A 17102-nucleotide genomic window follows, 5' to 3' on the forward strand; every position below is an offset into this window, starting at 1 on the left:
TACATATTTGAAAACTTTTATTGCAGTATCGTTTGATTATAAAACATTGTACAGGCACCTTATCCACAAGATAGTTGATAAAACATGGTACAATGTAAACATACAGCATCAGCACTGTATTCAAACAATGTATGGTAAGATATTTGCTACAAAATTTTGGTACAAAATATTGGTTTTCCAGTGGACTTCATATATGAACACAAATTAAGAAAATTAAGAAAAAAATTCTGCAGTTAAACAGCAATTCAAAATATATGACATATAAAAAGATCACAAAAAAATGCAAATAGACAAACAAGATTATTTCTGACTTTACAGCAATGTGGTTCTAAAAGATATTTAAAAGTCTTCTAAAATATGACTGATGTGATGGCATCTTCAGATCAGTAGGTCCTATTATCTATTATTAAGTGTATGTATAATTTTCCTAACAGCTGGGAAACTACACTGCCAGACTGAGAATAAGTGACTTGCCCATAGTCACCCAAAGATCTTCATGGCTGTCCCAGGCATGATCTCTGGGTTGACACTTAGCCATTTTACTACAGTGGTACCTTGGTTCTCAAATGCCTTGGTTCTCAAACTCCGAAAACCCAGAAGTGTTCCGGTTTTTGAACATTTTTTGGAAGCTGAACATCTGATGTGGCTGTTAGCTATTGTTTCCAGGGCACCTGCACCAATTAGAAGCTGTGCCTTGGTTTTTGAACATTTCAGAAGTCAAATGGACTTCCGGAACTGATTAAGTTTGGCGCTTTTGTTTTTGCTATTTATTTTGTGTTTTTGTTTTTGAGGCTTTTTCGATTAATTTGTGTTTGTTACTGTGTTTGGATAGAACAGTTTTCTACCCAGTTCAGCTAGAAAACTGTCTTATTTATTTTATAGTACAGTACATTGATTATTGCTTTCATTTTATGGATCAATGGTCTCATTAGATAGTAAAATTCATGTTAAATTGCTGTTTTCGGGGTTGCTTTTAAAAGTCTGGAACGGATTAATTCGTTTTGCATTACTTTCTATGGGAAAGTGTGCCTTGGTTTTGAAACACTTTGGTTTTGGAACGCACTTCCAGAAGGATTAAGTTTGAGAACCAAGGTACCACTGTACATGGTTATACATGACCCCATCATTCATTTCAAACCTAGATCTCTGACAAGGCCACTCCATACATTAGTACCACAGAGATCTGGGAGCCACTTTCCTATGGCTTCTTTCCATGCTTCTTTGGTAACATCCTAATAAGGAGCTGTGCTCAGGGAGAGCAATATTCACATGCAAATGTTGCCTGTTTCAAACGGCTGGTGAAGTTTGCATGGGAAGGAAGCACATTCACGACACATTGCCTACCAAAAAGCACAATGGAGTGAATAAGGGGACTTAACGTCGTACTCCTTATTGTGGGAATGGTCACAAAACAGAGCATATTCAGATCAGCACTGAACATTCATTTTATGCCTTGGTATGGAGAATCTCTACATAATTGGGGGGGAGGGGTAACGGCCACCTGGAAGGTACCAGGAATGCAAAATCTGAATGGGTCCTCATTTAATCCAGGAGAGGTGAAAAGTTGCTTCAGATACACACCCACACCAGTTTTGAAAGCTCTAATGTACTGCATCTATTTAATCTTTCATTTTTTATATACCTTTCCATGACATATCACACACAAAATCATTGGTATGCATGGGGAGCAAATTTACGTCACTTGCATTCTCCATAAGCTTGTGCAGAGCATACATCTGCTCTGAGTGTAGCTCAATGTAACAGCATTATCACCGATCACAAATAGCACTGTATTGGAAAATCACACAGCATTAGCAATGCTTATCATATTTATTTCCACTGCCTAATGATTATTTTAGTAAACATTATGAACCTGTGTCAGGTACAATGCCTTACCTGGAACAGAATTTTGATTGGATGTCTCGGTATAATGTTTGGAATACCATCCTTCATGTATAAGCTATTGAAATGTTTGTTAGATTTCCTTTAAACTAATCACCTGGATATATGATGAAAGATAGTATATTTTCTTTACAGAGCTCAGATATAAACATAATAAAAATTCACACTGCTATGCATTGGTCTTGGTATGTAGATGTGCTTCACTTCATACCAGGGTCAGGTTCAGATAGAATGGGAAACAATGTTTTTTGCTACATGAAAAAACTGACAAATCTTGGGTCTGCATGCTTCCCCCTTCCTCCCCCTTTTATATGCTACAGGAGAAGGCAGGAAGTTTTCACTTCCAGTGTTAAACAAACCACAGTTCCCCGAAACATTCAAATTCAGAAACTGTGGCTTGCTTAGCCATGATTGTTCTTACACCATACACTTCCCATCATCCCTGACCACTGGTCCTGTTAGCAAGGGATGATGGGAGTTGTAGTCAAAACAGCTGGAGGGCTGAGTTTGGGGATGCCTGCTTAAACTAAGCCACGGTTTTCCCTTTTCAGGTGTAGAACAATGGTGAGCTTACAGCTAGGAGTGGGACATTTTGATTGCCTCCTTATGGTAATGAAAGAGGTCTGAACTAATCCAGTATCCTTTTTTAAGTGGATTTTTTGGGGGGGGTTAGCTCCCCAGCTTTTCTAATTTAAGTGTCAAAAATATGTGAATAAGCAAACAAGTGCTTTGAAACACATCTCAGGCATAGGCAAACTCAACCCTCCAGATGTTTTGGGACTACAACTCCCATCATCCCTAGCTAACAGGACCAGTGGCCAGGGATGATGGGAATTGTAGTCTCAAAACATCTGGAGGTCTGAGTTTGCCTATGCCTGACATATATCATACAACATGATTGCAACTCTCTATTAAAATTATCTTGGTGTAAAATGTCAATGTTTACATTGCCATAATCAAGGGCGAGTGTTTCTTATGCTTAAACTGGTTCAATTTCTTCAATGAGCTTTATAGGATGAAGAGCTTCAAAGGTCTGCCCAGGTCATGTAAACCAGTGGTGGAACAGCAATTTCAGTTGGTCTACATGACTATCCCTTATTTGAAGGAGGCAATGGGGAATTTGCAACATTGCTGTAAGCTTTGCAGTATTCAGCAAAATTACAAAGTACATTAAATTGGGAAGAAGGTAAAGTTGACTACACTCCCTATGGAAACCAGAGGACTAATAAATACGACTAGATTTTTCTTCCAGAGGGCAAAATAATTTCAGTGAAGAAAACCATGCAAAACTCATTCTGTTTTGTAGTAACAAAAGAAAATTCCACAATTTTGCTCAAGCACCATGTCCGGAATCAGAAATAAGAGACTGGTCTCATTAGAATAATGCTCTGTTCCATGCAGACCTTAGCTACATGTAAAGGGACAAGGACTCAAACAGTAATTGTGTTCCACTTGGAGTATAGAAGAGAAACACCCAATCTCTTGGAAGAAAAACACTGTTATCAGCACCAAATGTTACAACTGGACAACAGACCAGCTGGAATATAATCTTCAAAATACAAATGTTATTTTTCTGTAATTTCAAAAGCAAACACTTTAATCACATTTTATGCTTTTATGACTGTGCTTTGTGTCCCAACAGCTTTTATTGGCATGACCCAGCATGTCTACATCCCATTGATTTTTCTGGGACTTTAATGACCTTAACTTCACATCAGCTGAGCCCTAAATAAGCACCAAGTACTGTATCTCAAGTGGTAGCCTCAATGTATCATAGTGCTGAATACTTAACAGTCTTGTTAAGTGTATCATTGTGAGATAAAGATGATCTTGGCACTGCACTCCTTGTGACAGTAACTATTTTCCTGAAAGCGTTGCTAGAAGAGTGGTGTAAACAAGTTTTAAAAATCAAACAAATTTTTAAAAACGCCTATGCAAGTTTTAATCAGATTTGTTGCATTCATTCCCTTGAAGAAAAAAAAAACTAAAACCACAAAACAAAACCAGTCATACTAATAATCACCAATCCCCACTCACTCCCCTTTTGGAGTGATTCAAAGCTGCTGTTCACATTATTTTAAGTGAGGTTTGAGGTACTCTCGGAACTGGAAGCGGCACCACAGAAGCAGATTGATCCAGATGTACAGAATCAAAAAAGCATATCCAGTTAACCTAAATTCCTATTGGAGAAAAATACATATTTCAGTATGTAACTTTTTTGGGGGGGTAAACTTCTGCGGTCGAAGGACTTCAAGATAGGACTGTATTGGCAATCCAGACATTCTTTGTGTAAGTTGATCCAATAACATCCTTTCTTTGAGGGTGGCAGCTCAGCCAACAGGGCAAGCATGTCCACCCCAGAAATCCTAATGCGCACACAAAAAGCCCTACAGACCTAGAGCGATTAGCAGCAGTGTAGGGGCGCAAACAGAGGGACATGGGTGGTGCTGTGGGTTAAACCACAGAGCCTAGGACTTGCCGATCAGAAGGTTGGTGGTTTGAATCCCCACGATAGGGTGAGCTCCTGTTGCTCAGTCCCTGCTCCTGCCAACCTAGCAGTTCGAAAGCATGTCAAAGTGCAAGTAGATAAATAGGTACCACTCTGGTAGGAAGGTAAACGGCTTTCCGTGCGCTGCTCTGTTTCACCAGAAGCAGCTTAGTCATGCAGGCCACATGACCTGGAAGCTGTATGCCAACTCCCTCGGCCAGTAAAGTGAGATGAGTGCCACAACCCCAGAGTCGGTCACGACTGGACCTAATAGTCAGGGGTCCCTTTACCTTTAGGGGCTCAAACAGATTGTGTTGGGAGAGCCTTGTATCTGCTGGATTAAAAGCTCCCTTGCTTCCCCAACACATCTATGGAGTGTGATTGGACCCCAAGCATACATATTTCCCTCTCCCTCCACCCCATTGGTGTCAATCTGGCAGAAAACATTAAAGAAAAACTGTTTCAGGGTGGAGAAAGTTACCCAACCTTAGCAGGCCTATGAATGTGGAGTTGGCTCTTCTCTACATCTAGGTACACATGTGTGTGCATGAACACAAGCACTTTGGGTTAATCTGCGGTCAATCAAAGGGCTAGCAGCAGTAGTAATGACAATGGAAGTGGCTTTTATCCTAGAGGTTGAGCCAATTATATTAAGTATTATAGTAAGTGTTGTTTAGTTCTGTGTTTAGATCTGTGCTGGATTGCAGCTTTGAGAGATCATTAGTATCCAGAAAGGCAGCTCTAAAACATACCACCAAAGATTTTGTATAATTACAACAAATATGAAGAAGGCGTCATGGTTTGGGACAATTTGGATGAAATAATTCTATAAACAAAGACCAGAAGTCTGTCTACAACATAAAAGAAAATCCCATAAATGAAGACCAATGTGTTCTGGTTTTTTTATATATGTATATATGTAAAAGAACACCCTGCAGATTGTTACATTATCTCTTTACTTGATTGCTCAAGCATTTCAAAGCCATGATCGTCTAAGTTCTGCACAGGCCCACTTACTTGGGCTTCCGCTCCTTAATGGGGAAGAGCTGCGGCTTCGGGATCGCTAAAAGACACACAAAACAGGGAAAATTAACATAGTCTGATTCCTCCCAACTCATTCTAAAAAGGCATTATGTTGTAGAAGCTAAATACAGCTAATACCACTGGGGAACTTAGACTCTTTTCTTACACTGCAGTGAGGCTCCTTCCCACATTTGAAGGGTAATCTGGGACCTGTTTGGTCACATTGAAGGAGGAGAAAATCTCTTTACATACTGCAGTTCTTTCCCAGATCAACATTACTCCAGTTTGCAGGAGGAGCGGTGTCAACATGGGAAGGAGGAACAGCATATGATTTCCCAAACAACCTAGGATCTCTCTACCCTTGTGCCACTAGAAAAGGCCCTGTCCTGACTGTCACATGGCCAACATTGCATGGAGGCCATTTTTGAATTGGGCAAGACTCAAAAATGGCCTCCACTTACTTAAAATCTTGTGCAATTCTCCTTCACTTTATGATACGTGTAACAACCAATATTCCCCTTATATGGTACAAGCTTGCAGGCCAAAAACTAGAATGGTGCTCCTGGGTCTCACGGGGGAAACCTGAACTGTAAGTAAACATGCTAGTTTTTCCTGTTTTCCTTGCCTCCTCACAAAAGGAGACAAAAGGGGTGGGGAAGAGAGGCTTAGCTGTGCTAACTTTCCTGCCAAGCCTGCCATGGAAAAAGCGGAGGGAGGAGCACAGATTAAATAAATAACAACTCATATATATGTGCGAGAAATGGACCAGGTTAACATTACTTAAAATGAGAGGTAATCCAATTTACAAATTAAGGAGAACAACAAATCGGCTTAAACCCTGCTTAACTGGTTTGCTTTTGGGTTCCATGCTAATGTGGCTTTATTACTTAAGAAGATGGGATATCTACAAGCTCCACAAACCTGTATATAACTCATTTGCTCCTCCCTTTACTGAAGCAGGAAAACAAACCCAGGAAGATAAGCATAACTTCCTGTTATGTATAGATTAGGAACTATGGATAATGGCTTCCAAACAAACCAGGATATGAAGCCATGATTTAAAGAAGATGGTATGTGGATTCTGCATTCTTTGGAAGTCAATAACCATAGATCCCAGTTCACGCATAAGAAAAAAATGGTGGCTAATTGCAGCTTCCCAGTTAATTCCCCTGCTTTGTGGGAACAGAGGGGTAAAGAGGTTGTGGGCATGTGCACAGAGATCATACATATTCTGGTTTATTAATCCAGGATACGACTGGTTAAACCAGACCATAGATTAACATTGCTGAAGAATATCCATTTTTTATTCCCTCACATCGTGCCTTCATCGCCACAGACAAGAACATTCAGCCTGTTAATAGCGGTGCTTGAGTCACAAGGATTTAGCAGTGTGCTATTTATACATATACTGTTAAAATTAAATTCAGAGAGTGCTGAGAAGCTTTTGAAGGAGCAGAGGGCTCCCTATTTCATAGGTGCATATAGTATGCACAACATCAATGGTAAATTACAGAATGGCAAATCCATTAGCCTAACAGCCGTGAGGTCTAAACACATGCAGTGAGCACACCCAGTGTTTTTATTCATGGATTAATTCACAAATGCTGATCTTTAACTTATTTATTTTATTACTTTTCTTACCTACCCTTGACCATATAGTCCCGGAACAAGTTACAACACTATTACAACACAATATTAAAATCAGTTAAAACAATTTGCAACTAGAAGAATAGGGTGGGTCCTAAAAATATCTCTCTCATGGGCCAAAAACCACAGCTTCTTCAGCATATGACAAAAGCTATACAATGATGGTTTCAGATACCCTTCTGTGGGGAGAGAATTCCACAGCATAGGGGCTGCCACAGAGAATGCCCTCACCCAGGCCACCACCACCTGAACCTTTGGGGTTAGAACTACCGAAAGGACCCCCTCTTCCAAACTAACACCTGAGAGGATCTGTAGGAAAGGGGGCAGCCTTTCAGATATTTTAGTCTTAATGAGAGCACCTTGAATTGGGCCTGGAAACAAACAGGTAACTATTGCAGCTCTGTTAAAACATCCAGTCTGGAGGTTACCAGAGCATGGAGTACAGTGACCAATTAATCTGTATCCCAAAGGGCCATAGCTGGTGAACCAGCCATAGTTGGAAATAAGCACTCCTAACCACTGAGGACACCTGTGCAATGTTGAATCCAGTAGGAATCCCAAGCTATGTTATCTGCTTCTTCCAGAAGAGTGAAACGCTGCCTGGAACAAGAAATCTCCCCATCCCTTGGACCTAAGAACTCAGAACTTTCTTATCAGGATTCAGTTTCATTGGCCCACATCCAGCCCATGCAAGCCTCCAAGGACCAGTCTAGCAACTGAACCACATTTCCTGATTTCAGGTGGAATGGAGAGATAGAGCTGGGCATCACTCACATTTTGAGGAAACCTCATTCACGATGACAACCCCCATCTGTTTCAAACAGATGTTAAATGATGTGGGGATCAAGATGGAACTCCACAGGACTACTCCCATGGCAAAAAATGGGGCCCCCATAATTAATTTATGCAAACAGCCCCAAAAAGAAGGAGTGGGACCACTGTAATACAGTACCTCCCACAAACCACACCTCCCAGAGGTGCTGCAGAAGGATACTGGGCCAATGATATCAAAAGCCACAGAAAGATAAAGGAGAACATGAAGGGCTATACTCCCCTCTCTCTTTCCAGACACATGTCATCAGCCAGAATAAACAAGGCAGATTTGGTACTATGACCATGCCTGAAATTGGATTGAAATTGGTCTAGTTTCTTCCAAATATACCCGAAACTGAGTCACCACTGAGTCCAAAAAGATATTCTCATGCATTCACAGACAGATGCTGAGGGATAGGCTTGTGCCCATCCTGTATAGATTGGTAAACACATCTGTCTATACTTCCCTCCTTCACAAGTAAATCCCCAAGCTTTTACCATGTTGATCCTGCCCTCATCATTCAATGCTCCAATTACAAAGGGGCATAAGCGCCCCCCCATCCCCTTCCCTTTCTGCAATACCTCTCATTTACCACTGGCTTTGTTTTTATCTTATTACGTTGATCAGGCTATTCTACTTTACCAAATGTCGGGAGTGGCCTGCACTAGGAGAGAGGGGCCTCAAGCTACAGCTGCGGCTGCGGCTTCGGCTGCGGCTTCTGCTTCTACCCCTTTGAGACCACTGAAACAAAATATAGAATATGAGAAAAGGTATATTGGGCAAGCAGCAGTCACTATGGTTACATTATGTGAGAGGAAGACTGCTCTCTAAAAGATTCGCATGACTCTAACGTGCTTCTCAGTTAAGGCCTCATGTGCAGGCAGAGGGCCTTCTCAGTAGTGGCACCCACCCTGTGGAATGTCCTCCCCTCAGTTGTCAAGGAAATAAACAACTATCTGACTTTTAGAAGACATCTGAAGGCAGCCCTGTTTAGGGAAGTTTTTTAATGTTTGATGCTTTATTGTATTTTTAATATTTTGTTGGGAGCTGTCCAGAGAGGCTGGGGAAACCCAGCCAGATGGGTGTGGTATAAATAAATTATTATTATTATATTCTTGGGAGTTGTCCCATACACAAGCCCCTTTGAAATCTCAGCTCCTTCTGGAAACGCCACTGGAACTACAAGTTGTGCAAAGCAGTATAACAGCCTACAATGGTGGAAGGGACTACTTCTTGATAACTGCTGCAAGCATATTCTCAGCTCAGTCATGAAAGGGACTGACTAATAAGAAACATATCAATGTCAGTGTCATAATCTAAACCACTGTTGGTGTAATCCACAACATGCTGGGTTGTTGGGTGCTGGGAGTTCACTTAACAGCTGGAGGGTGATAGGTTGCCCATATGTTACTGGGTAAGGTTCATGGTTCTTGTATTAACTTACAAGTTGCAGGATATCTTAGAGACTACCTTATATCCCAGCCCAATCACTCAGATCTTTGAGGGAAGCTCTGCTGATGGTCCCCCACAGCTTAGATGCATGGCTTGTAACTACTAGAAACAATGTGTTTGGTGTAGAGGCTCCAAGCCTGTGGAACTCTATCCCAACTAACATTAATCAGGCCCTCTCCTTGCTTTCTGTGGATGTTTTTTATGTACACAACTAGAAATGCAAATGAAGGGCTGCGGGTGGCGTGGTGGGTTAAACCACAGAGCCTAGGACTTGCCGATCAGAAGGTCGGCAGTTCGAATCCCCGCGACGGGGTGAACTCCCGTTGCTCGGTCCCTGCTCCTGCCAACCTAGCAGTTCGAAAGCACGTCAAAGTGCAAGTAGATAAATAGGTACTGCTCTGGCGGGAAGGTAATCGGCGTTTCTGTGTGCTGCTCTGGTTCGCCAGAAGTGGCTTAGTCATGCTGGCCACATGACCTGGAAGCTGTACGGCGGCTCCCTTGGCCAATAAAGCGAGATGAGCACTGCAACCCCAGAGTCGGTCATGACTGGACCTAATGGTCAGGGGTCCCTTTACCCTTACCTTTTAGAAATGCAAATATAGTCATACCTTGGATCCCGAACGCCTTGGTACTCGGACATTTTGGCTCCTAAACACCGCAAACCCAGAAGTGAGTGTTCTGGTTTGCGAACATTCTTTGGAACCTGAACGTCCAATGGAGCTTCCGATAGGCTGAAGGAGCTTCCTGCAGCCAATCAGAAGCCGCGCTTTGGTTTCCGAATGCTTTGAAAGTCAAATGGACTTCTGGAACGGATTCTATTCAACTTCCAAGGTACGACTGTAACTAGGTGGTATATAAATGCCTCAAATGCCTTAAATAAATAAAGACATCTCCAACATAAATCAGCCAAACTTGGTGGGACAGATCAGCAAACAGAAACAGATCTCTGCTCATGGATTTGCCTTCTGTCCACCACACAGAAGGGTGTTGCATAGGGGTAAGAATACTACTCATGGGAAGAAGCTGGTGCTCCAGAATACCAGCCAGTTTGTGAATTGCTTCATTCAGACATTTCTGGGATGGAATCTATGACCTGGACCCAAACTTTGCTTCTGTAAATGAAGCAAAGCTCATGTTCACAGAGGAGTTGGCAGTAATCACCACCCCCATTACTGGGAAGCAACTTAGCATCCAAGTCTTTCAATTTAAATCTTAACCAGAGTAATGAAGAATACTTACCACAGCGCCTCTTCTTGTGACTGCTTCTCCTTTCACCAGGACAGTATCTTCTTCCATAAGAGCAGGCCATACATGATAGGCCACCAAGGGAGCTGTAAATTCAGAGTCGTAGCTGCGACGGTATCTGGTGAGGTGCAAAGAGGTTTAGCTTACAACAGAGTTAGCAGTCCACATGCTCTTCTTGCAGTTACTTTATTCCATCTTCTTTCAAGTAATTCAGAACAAGGGCACATGGAGCTATCCCAATTAACTTTTTAAAAAATCAGGTGAATACACAATAAAACTAAAACAATAACAATAACACCCCCTCCCACAAACACATTTAAAAGGCCACAGAATGTTAAATAAGCCAAAGGCCTGGTTATAAAGAAATGTTTTTTTGCCTGGTACCTAAGGATATGTAATTTTATTATTACTATTTATTGAATTTATATACTGACCTATACCCGGAGGTCTCAGGGCAGTTCACAGAAAAGAGCTGACATTCCACAAACAGGGAGCCACTGCAGAAAAGGCCTGCCCCATTCTCATGTTGCCACCCTCCAGACCTCTTGCAGAGCAGACACATGAAAAAGGGCCTCAGATGATGATCACAGGGTCTGGGTCAGTTTGTATGGAGGGAGGTCATCCTTGGGGCATTTTGGTCCTGAGTGGCAATGTACGTACACAATGTGGCACAGGCCACTTCTGATCACATGTGTACAAAGTGACTAACAATAGAATGCACCTTGCCAAGTTTCTAATTACTTATTATAACTACAGCCGTACCTTGGAAGTCAAACAGAATCCATTCTGGAAGTCCGTTTGACTTCCAAAGCGTTTGGAACCCAAAGCACGGCTTCTGATTGGCTGCAGGAAGCTCCTGCAGCCAATTGGAAGCTCCATTGGACATTTGACTTCCAAAAATAGTTCGTAAACAGGAACACTCACTTCTGGGTTTGCAACGTTCAGGAGCCAAAATGTTCAGGAACTAAGCTGTTTGACTTCCAAGGTATGACTATATTAAATAACATTCACAATAACCAGGCAAATGGCCTTCTTAGTAGTGGTGCCCTCCCTGTGGACCGCCTTCCCTTCAGATGTCAAGGAGATAAAGAGCTGCACAACTTTTAGAAGACACCTAAAGACAGGCCTGTTGTGGGAAGTTTTTAATGTCTGGTGTTTTACTATGTTTTTATATATGCTGTAAGCCGCCCAGAGTGGCTAGGGAAACCCAACTGGATGGGTGGAATATAAATAATAAATTATTATTATTAAAATTAGCTCTAATTCAGCATGTGCAAACAGAACTGACATATGATTGGAGGCAGTAATGCTTTTGAATATGCTTTTGGAAACCACAAGAGGGGAAAGGTTGTTCCTATGCTCGAATCATGTTTGGGGGTTTTCCATAGGCAATCTTGCTGGCCACTGTGAGAACAGGATGTGCAAGTAGATCCAGCAGGCTCTTCTTCTATCCTTATGCGCTGCCATGACTTTGGCCCACTTTATTTCCCCCACTGGAAACACAAGACCGCATACTTTCATTCCACTCACTTGTACTCGCTGAATAGTTCTCCATCCGTACCAAAAGAAATGTCAAGTGGAGGATCCAAGGTCTGCATTGAAAAGGCGACGCGACACAACTCGCGTATTAAGCCGCTAATCATGATAAAATCGGTTTCCGGTGGGAAGGAAATCTTAGGGTTGATATTCATTGCACGAATGACCTCCTGAAAGGAAAGGGACAGAAACGGTTCATTTTCTAGATAATGCACAAAACTGAACTTATGGAATTTTTTGTAAGCGAGAGAGAATACAATTAATATATCCAAAGTGTCAATTGCCCTACTCATGCAAGTTGTCATATGTACATGGTGTTCACTGGTGGTTTCTTGGGAGCAGGGTGGCAGGATGATATCATCTACACATTTCTCAAGTTTCATTAACCTAAGCAGAGCGTTGCTAGGATACAATGTTTTGAATGAATGAATGAATCTTTATTTGCATCAGCCATTGGCCATAGCAATAAAACAATACGATATACAAAGAATAGAAATAAAAAGTCAATTATATAAAATACATTTTAGGGTTTTGAATCAATAGTCAAATAGTGAATCTTATACTGATTGCCCCAGCTAAAAACCTTGCAACCTTTGCTGTCATCTGCTCATCTTGATCTGCCAAGAGAAAGGGCACTGTGGCAGTGGCTGGGTGACCCAGAATGGAAAATAAAAGAGGTGATAACCTCATTCCTCAAGTCTTTATAAAGAGTGCAAGCCAGAAGGACATGCGCCACCGATTCAGTACTGCCATCTCCACAGGGACATAAGCGTTTTTCGTGTGGAATCTGTTGGAACAGTCCCTCAAGTACAGCCGAGGCCAATACATTCAATCTTGCGAGAGTAAAAATGTATATTTTAGAATTGCTAGGTTATGCAGATAGGGTGCCAGAGAGATGAAATGGGAAGATGGAAAATAGTCATACCATGGGCAAGGGGATAGAATGTTCTCACAGACTTACGCAGACGCTGGCTTGAACATCATACAGATCCTCCTGGCGAACAATGTAGTCCATGACCATGTCTTCAAGCGATTCAGGCCCTGAGTAACTTAGGGACAGGGTCTTCCGAACACGCATTTTGAACTGTCTGAAGGCCATCTTTGCGGCACGGAAAGACTCCTGCAAATGATAAAACAGTTACATCTAAAAGCCCAAGAAAACAGAGGCCATTTGCCGTATTGGCCCGAATATAAGCTGCACCCGCAAATAAGCCACACCTTTAAAATTGAAGGGGGTTCAAAAAGGAAAAAAAGACAGCACCTGGGCTGCTTCCTGGGGGCAGGGGGAGCAGCGCTGCTTTGCTGGTGACGTAAGATTGCGAATATAAGCCACATTTTAACTTTTCACGGTTGGAATTTGGAAAAAAGAGTGAGGCTTATATTCGGGTCAATACGGTAATTTTTTTGAATCCTAACTTCACAGGGAGAGTAAGTGCTCCTCAATGCGATAATTCGATAATTCGTCTTATGTAGTAACCCTGCTCCAGCTCCAGCTCGAATCTGGACATCCAATAATAGCCTTTGAGTCCTTGCAACACAAAAAGTTATGCCACCATATCTTTCTGTGATGGTAACTTATCATCACTTCTGCTCCAGGGATCTTAAAAAAAATTAAATCTATAGCAAAACTAAGAAAGTATTCTACCACTTCAAAGAAGAAAGAAAGAAAGAAAGAAAGAAAGAAAGAAAGAAAGAAAGAAAGACTGAACATGGTCAGGTAAGGAGATGAAATATATAAAAAAGATGAAAGAAACTTGTACAAAAGAGGCAATTCAGCAATATTCCAAGACAAGGCATAAACAGCAGATTAAAAACTCCTAAAATCAAAAACAGCACCAGACAAAATCATATTTGGATGGAATTTGCCATCCGTGTGACTGTTGGGTTCTTAAATAAATAACAAAAACAAAAACAAAAACAACCAGACAGTCACAAAGTGAGTTGGGTCTGCTTCCCCTCTGAGAACCCAGAGTTGGTTGATCAATCTCTCTGATATGGCTATAAAGAAAGCTTTTTAAAACCAGTTTGTAAGAGTATATGAGGAAGCATTCTACTAGCCTTGAGCCACAATTCCACTCTGTTTTATCTTCAAATGTGATCCCATTCAGTCCTAAGCTCCTCTATACCAGTACAAGTTTTTAAAATGAGACTGCTTGCCATATTAGAGGTTTACACTAACTTTCCATTTCAGCAGTGAGACCAGGCGCCAGAAACTCCAGCAATGAAAGAGAAGCTAATGAACTGAGAGCGCAACCCTGTATATGTCTGCTCAGACCGCAGCAAGTTAAACAGAGTTCACTCCCAGGTAAGTGTGTTTAGGACTGCCAACTGATTGTTGTCGACTCCATGTACGAATAAGGTTTGTCTACCGCTAGGTTATGTGAGTGAGTGATTCTGAAAAGAAATATTGTTACACTTCCTACCACAACTGCAGTATAGATTATTCTCTGAACCATCTCCAGATCGTCAACATAACTTCTCAGGAGGCTTTGAGCATCCAAGCGCTCCTGAGCATAAATGTCACTGAAGCGTTCCACAAGGCGAGCATGTCGGGAGGCGTTTGTAAGTCTCGCTCGTCCGGGTGAGGAACTTCTCTTGGGAAGAGGACTAGGTGATCTGCTTCGGATAGATCTCGGGGAAGGAGATCGGCTTAGTGCAAGTCTATAACAAAATTGAAAATTCGCATCAATGGAAGATCTTTATCCTTACAAATGTATTTTCTAGACCAGCGGTTCTCAACCTGTGGGTCCCCAGATGTTGTTGGACTACACCTCCCATTATCCCTGAGCTCTGGCCTTGCTAGCTAGGGGTGATGGGAGTTGTAATTTAACAACATCTGGGGACCCACAGGTTGAGAAAGGCTGTTCTAGACCAAGGATAAGGTACCTGTGAGCCTCTCCCATCAGCCCCAGAAAGCATGGCCTATGGTCAGGGATAATGGAAGTTGTAGCCCAGCAATAACTAGAGGGCCATAGGTTCTCCATCTCTGATTTAGAGTATTCTCTCAAGAAGCAGAATTTAAAGAAAGAGAACATCCAAAACCAGTTTATTCATTAAAGATGATTGCTGTTATGCCTGGAGAGAGACCTGTATTTTTCTTTGCTTACATTACTCTATAACGCATTGTGTAAACTGATGCCATCATCATAAAATAATCCACTGTTCTGAGCTACAATTTCTTTCAGTTTCATCAATAGAGTTGAGATATCGAAAGTTCCCCTTAGATAATCTGAAGTGTAGCATCTCTGGAGCCAAACCATAATAGAACGATAGACAACAAAGCAGTTCTTTTCACACAATGGAACTTGTCCCCTTCCTTCTCTCCCCAAGGGGCCCATGTCCTCCCCAAATCTGCTCTGGAGAGCTGGGGAAAACCCCCAAAACAGATTTAGAAGGTGCACAGAAGGTGCACGAGGAGAGGGAGGGAAGTTCATCTCCTTGCGCAAATGGTACTACTCTGTTGGTTAGCACCCACAGGTATTACTGGCTACTTAAATCAGATGAAAACCCTTACCTGTTTTGGAGAAGAGATTTTTGAGCACCAAGGATGGCAATCTCATCCTTCAGTGTTTGAAGCTGCTGCTCATAATCACTCATCCGGTCCAGATTTTTCAAAGCACACTCTTCTTTTACCCGAGAAGCCTTTAGCCTTTAGCACACACACAAAAAATAATTCGGATCAAAAGAGGTGTTTCTACAGCAATCAATATCCTGCTTTTAAACTATACTAAGTAATCTATTTGAAAGAGCTTATAAAACCAGGAAGAATTTCAGAGAGATCACTATGCAGCAAGAGGAATGCAAAATGACGTTCGTCGTATGTACATTTTAGATATAAACCAACCATTTTTGCCCACCAAAAGCAATGCAAAATTTCTCAAATCTATTTTCAAGTTGTAATGCCACAAAAATAGGTTTCGGTATGTAATTATGCAGTAGAGTTGCTTAGGGTATATATGTTACAAGCCAAGAACCTCCTCATCTTGCCTCCTTCTGCTTCTCAATCTCTCTTTGGGGTTTGATACCAGAGACCATGGCATCCTTCTGGACCAGCTCTGGGTGATGGGTATTTAGGGCACTGTTATAGAACAGTTCCATTCCTACCTAGAAGGTCATACTCAGTAGCACTGGAAGACTGTGTTTTCAGCTCCATGATCTTTGTGCTGTGGTGTCTCACAAGGAACGACCTTGCCCCCAATGCTGTTTAACACCTATGTGAAGCCACTGTGTGCACTAATTCTAAGACAAAGTGTCATCAACATGCTGATGACACACAGCTCTACTTCTCTATAACATCTGAGTCACAGGAGGCTGTACACAAGTGGGACTGTTGTCTGGGTGCAGTGGGGGGGACTGGGTGATCACCAATAATCTGAGCTTGTGTGATCTTATTTTATGATATTGTATTTTTAACTCTTTATGGCAATATATTTATGAAGGGCAGGCTTTAAAAAAAAGTAAGTAAATAAATAATTCTTTAGCAAGAAACAGCTTTCAAACACACACACAAATATCAAAACACAAAGTTATACATTTTGTGTACTCAAAGTAGTCAGTGTATGGCAAAAACATGTGCTGCATATGTACAAATGTAATACATTTATATCACATGATCTATCTTCATTCAATTATTCTACACTTGATGTCTCCCTTGTAAAGGGGCAAACCAACTCTGAAGACTGATATTAGAGAACAAGCAGCATTTTCAACAAGTTATAATTATCGAAAAACAGGCTCACCTAAGTCAGGAAGAACCTAGCGACATAGCTTAGATAAGCTAATTTAAGATCATCAATGAAAGTATCTTGAACAGACTTTCATTTGGATTTGAGGAGTAACAAGACCCAAACCATTGAGTACACAAGGCATGGCTAATTGATTTTCTACGCACATTGGCACCACAACCAAAGAGTCATGCATCTGACCTCAATCAGCCTCTGATTTCTTAGATGGGCACATTCATGCTTCAGGAAGAACAGAAACAAAATGCAGTTT

At 41.6% G+C, this 17102-nt stretch overlaps 1 protein-coding gene across 13 annotated transcripts in view; it reads right to left on the reverse strand.

Moving 5' to 3' along the window:
* Positions 1-17102, reverse strand: part of SPATA18 (spermatogenesis associated 18) — a 25292-nt gene continuing 8190 nt past the window's right edge. For 3 of the 13 annotated variants that reach the window (XM_083755790.1, XM_083755786.1, XM_083755789.1), the window contains 7 exons: positions 15622-15756; positions 14531-14768; positions 13069-13227; positions 12102-12277; positions 10566-10689; positions 8517-8615; positions 5330-5453 (listed from right to left, as the gene is read on the reverse strand). In XM_083755790.1, the coding sequence (XP_083611916.1) occupies positions 5367-5453; positions 8517-8615; positions 10566-10689; positions 12102-12277; positions 13069-13227; positions 14531-14768; positions 15622-15756 (1018 nt within the window). In that variant the 3' untranslated portion in view covers positions 5330-5366. Of the gene's footprint in view, positions 4083-5329; positions 5454-8516; positions 8616-10565; positions 10690-12101; positions 12278-13068; positions 13228-14530; positions 14769-15621; positions 15757-17102 lie in introns of those variants that run through there. The other 10 variants (XR_014568078.1, XR_014568080.1, XM_083755787.1 and 7 more) reach the window with 8 other exon arrangements.

Source organism: Podarcis gaigeae, assembly GCF_964106915.1.
Source record: "Podarcis gaigeae genome assembly, chromosome: 9".
NCBI lineage: Eukaryota > Metazoa > Chordata > Lepidosauria > Squamata > Lacertidae > Podarcis > Podarcis gaigeae.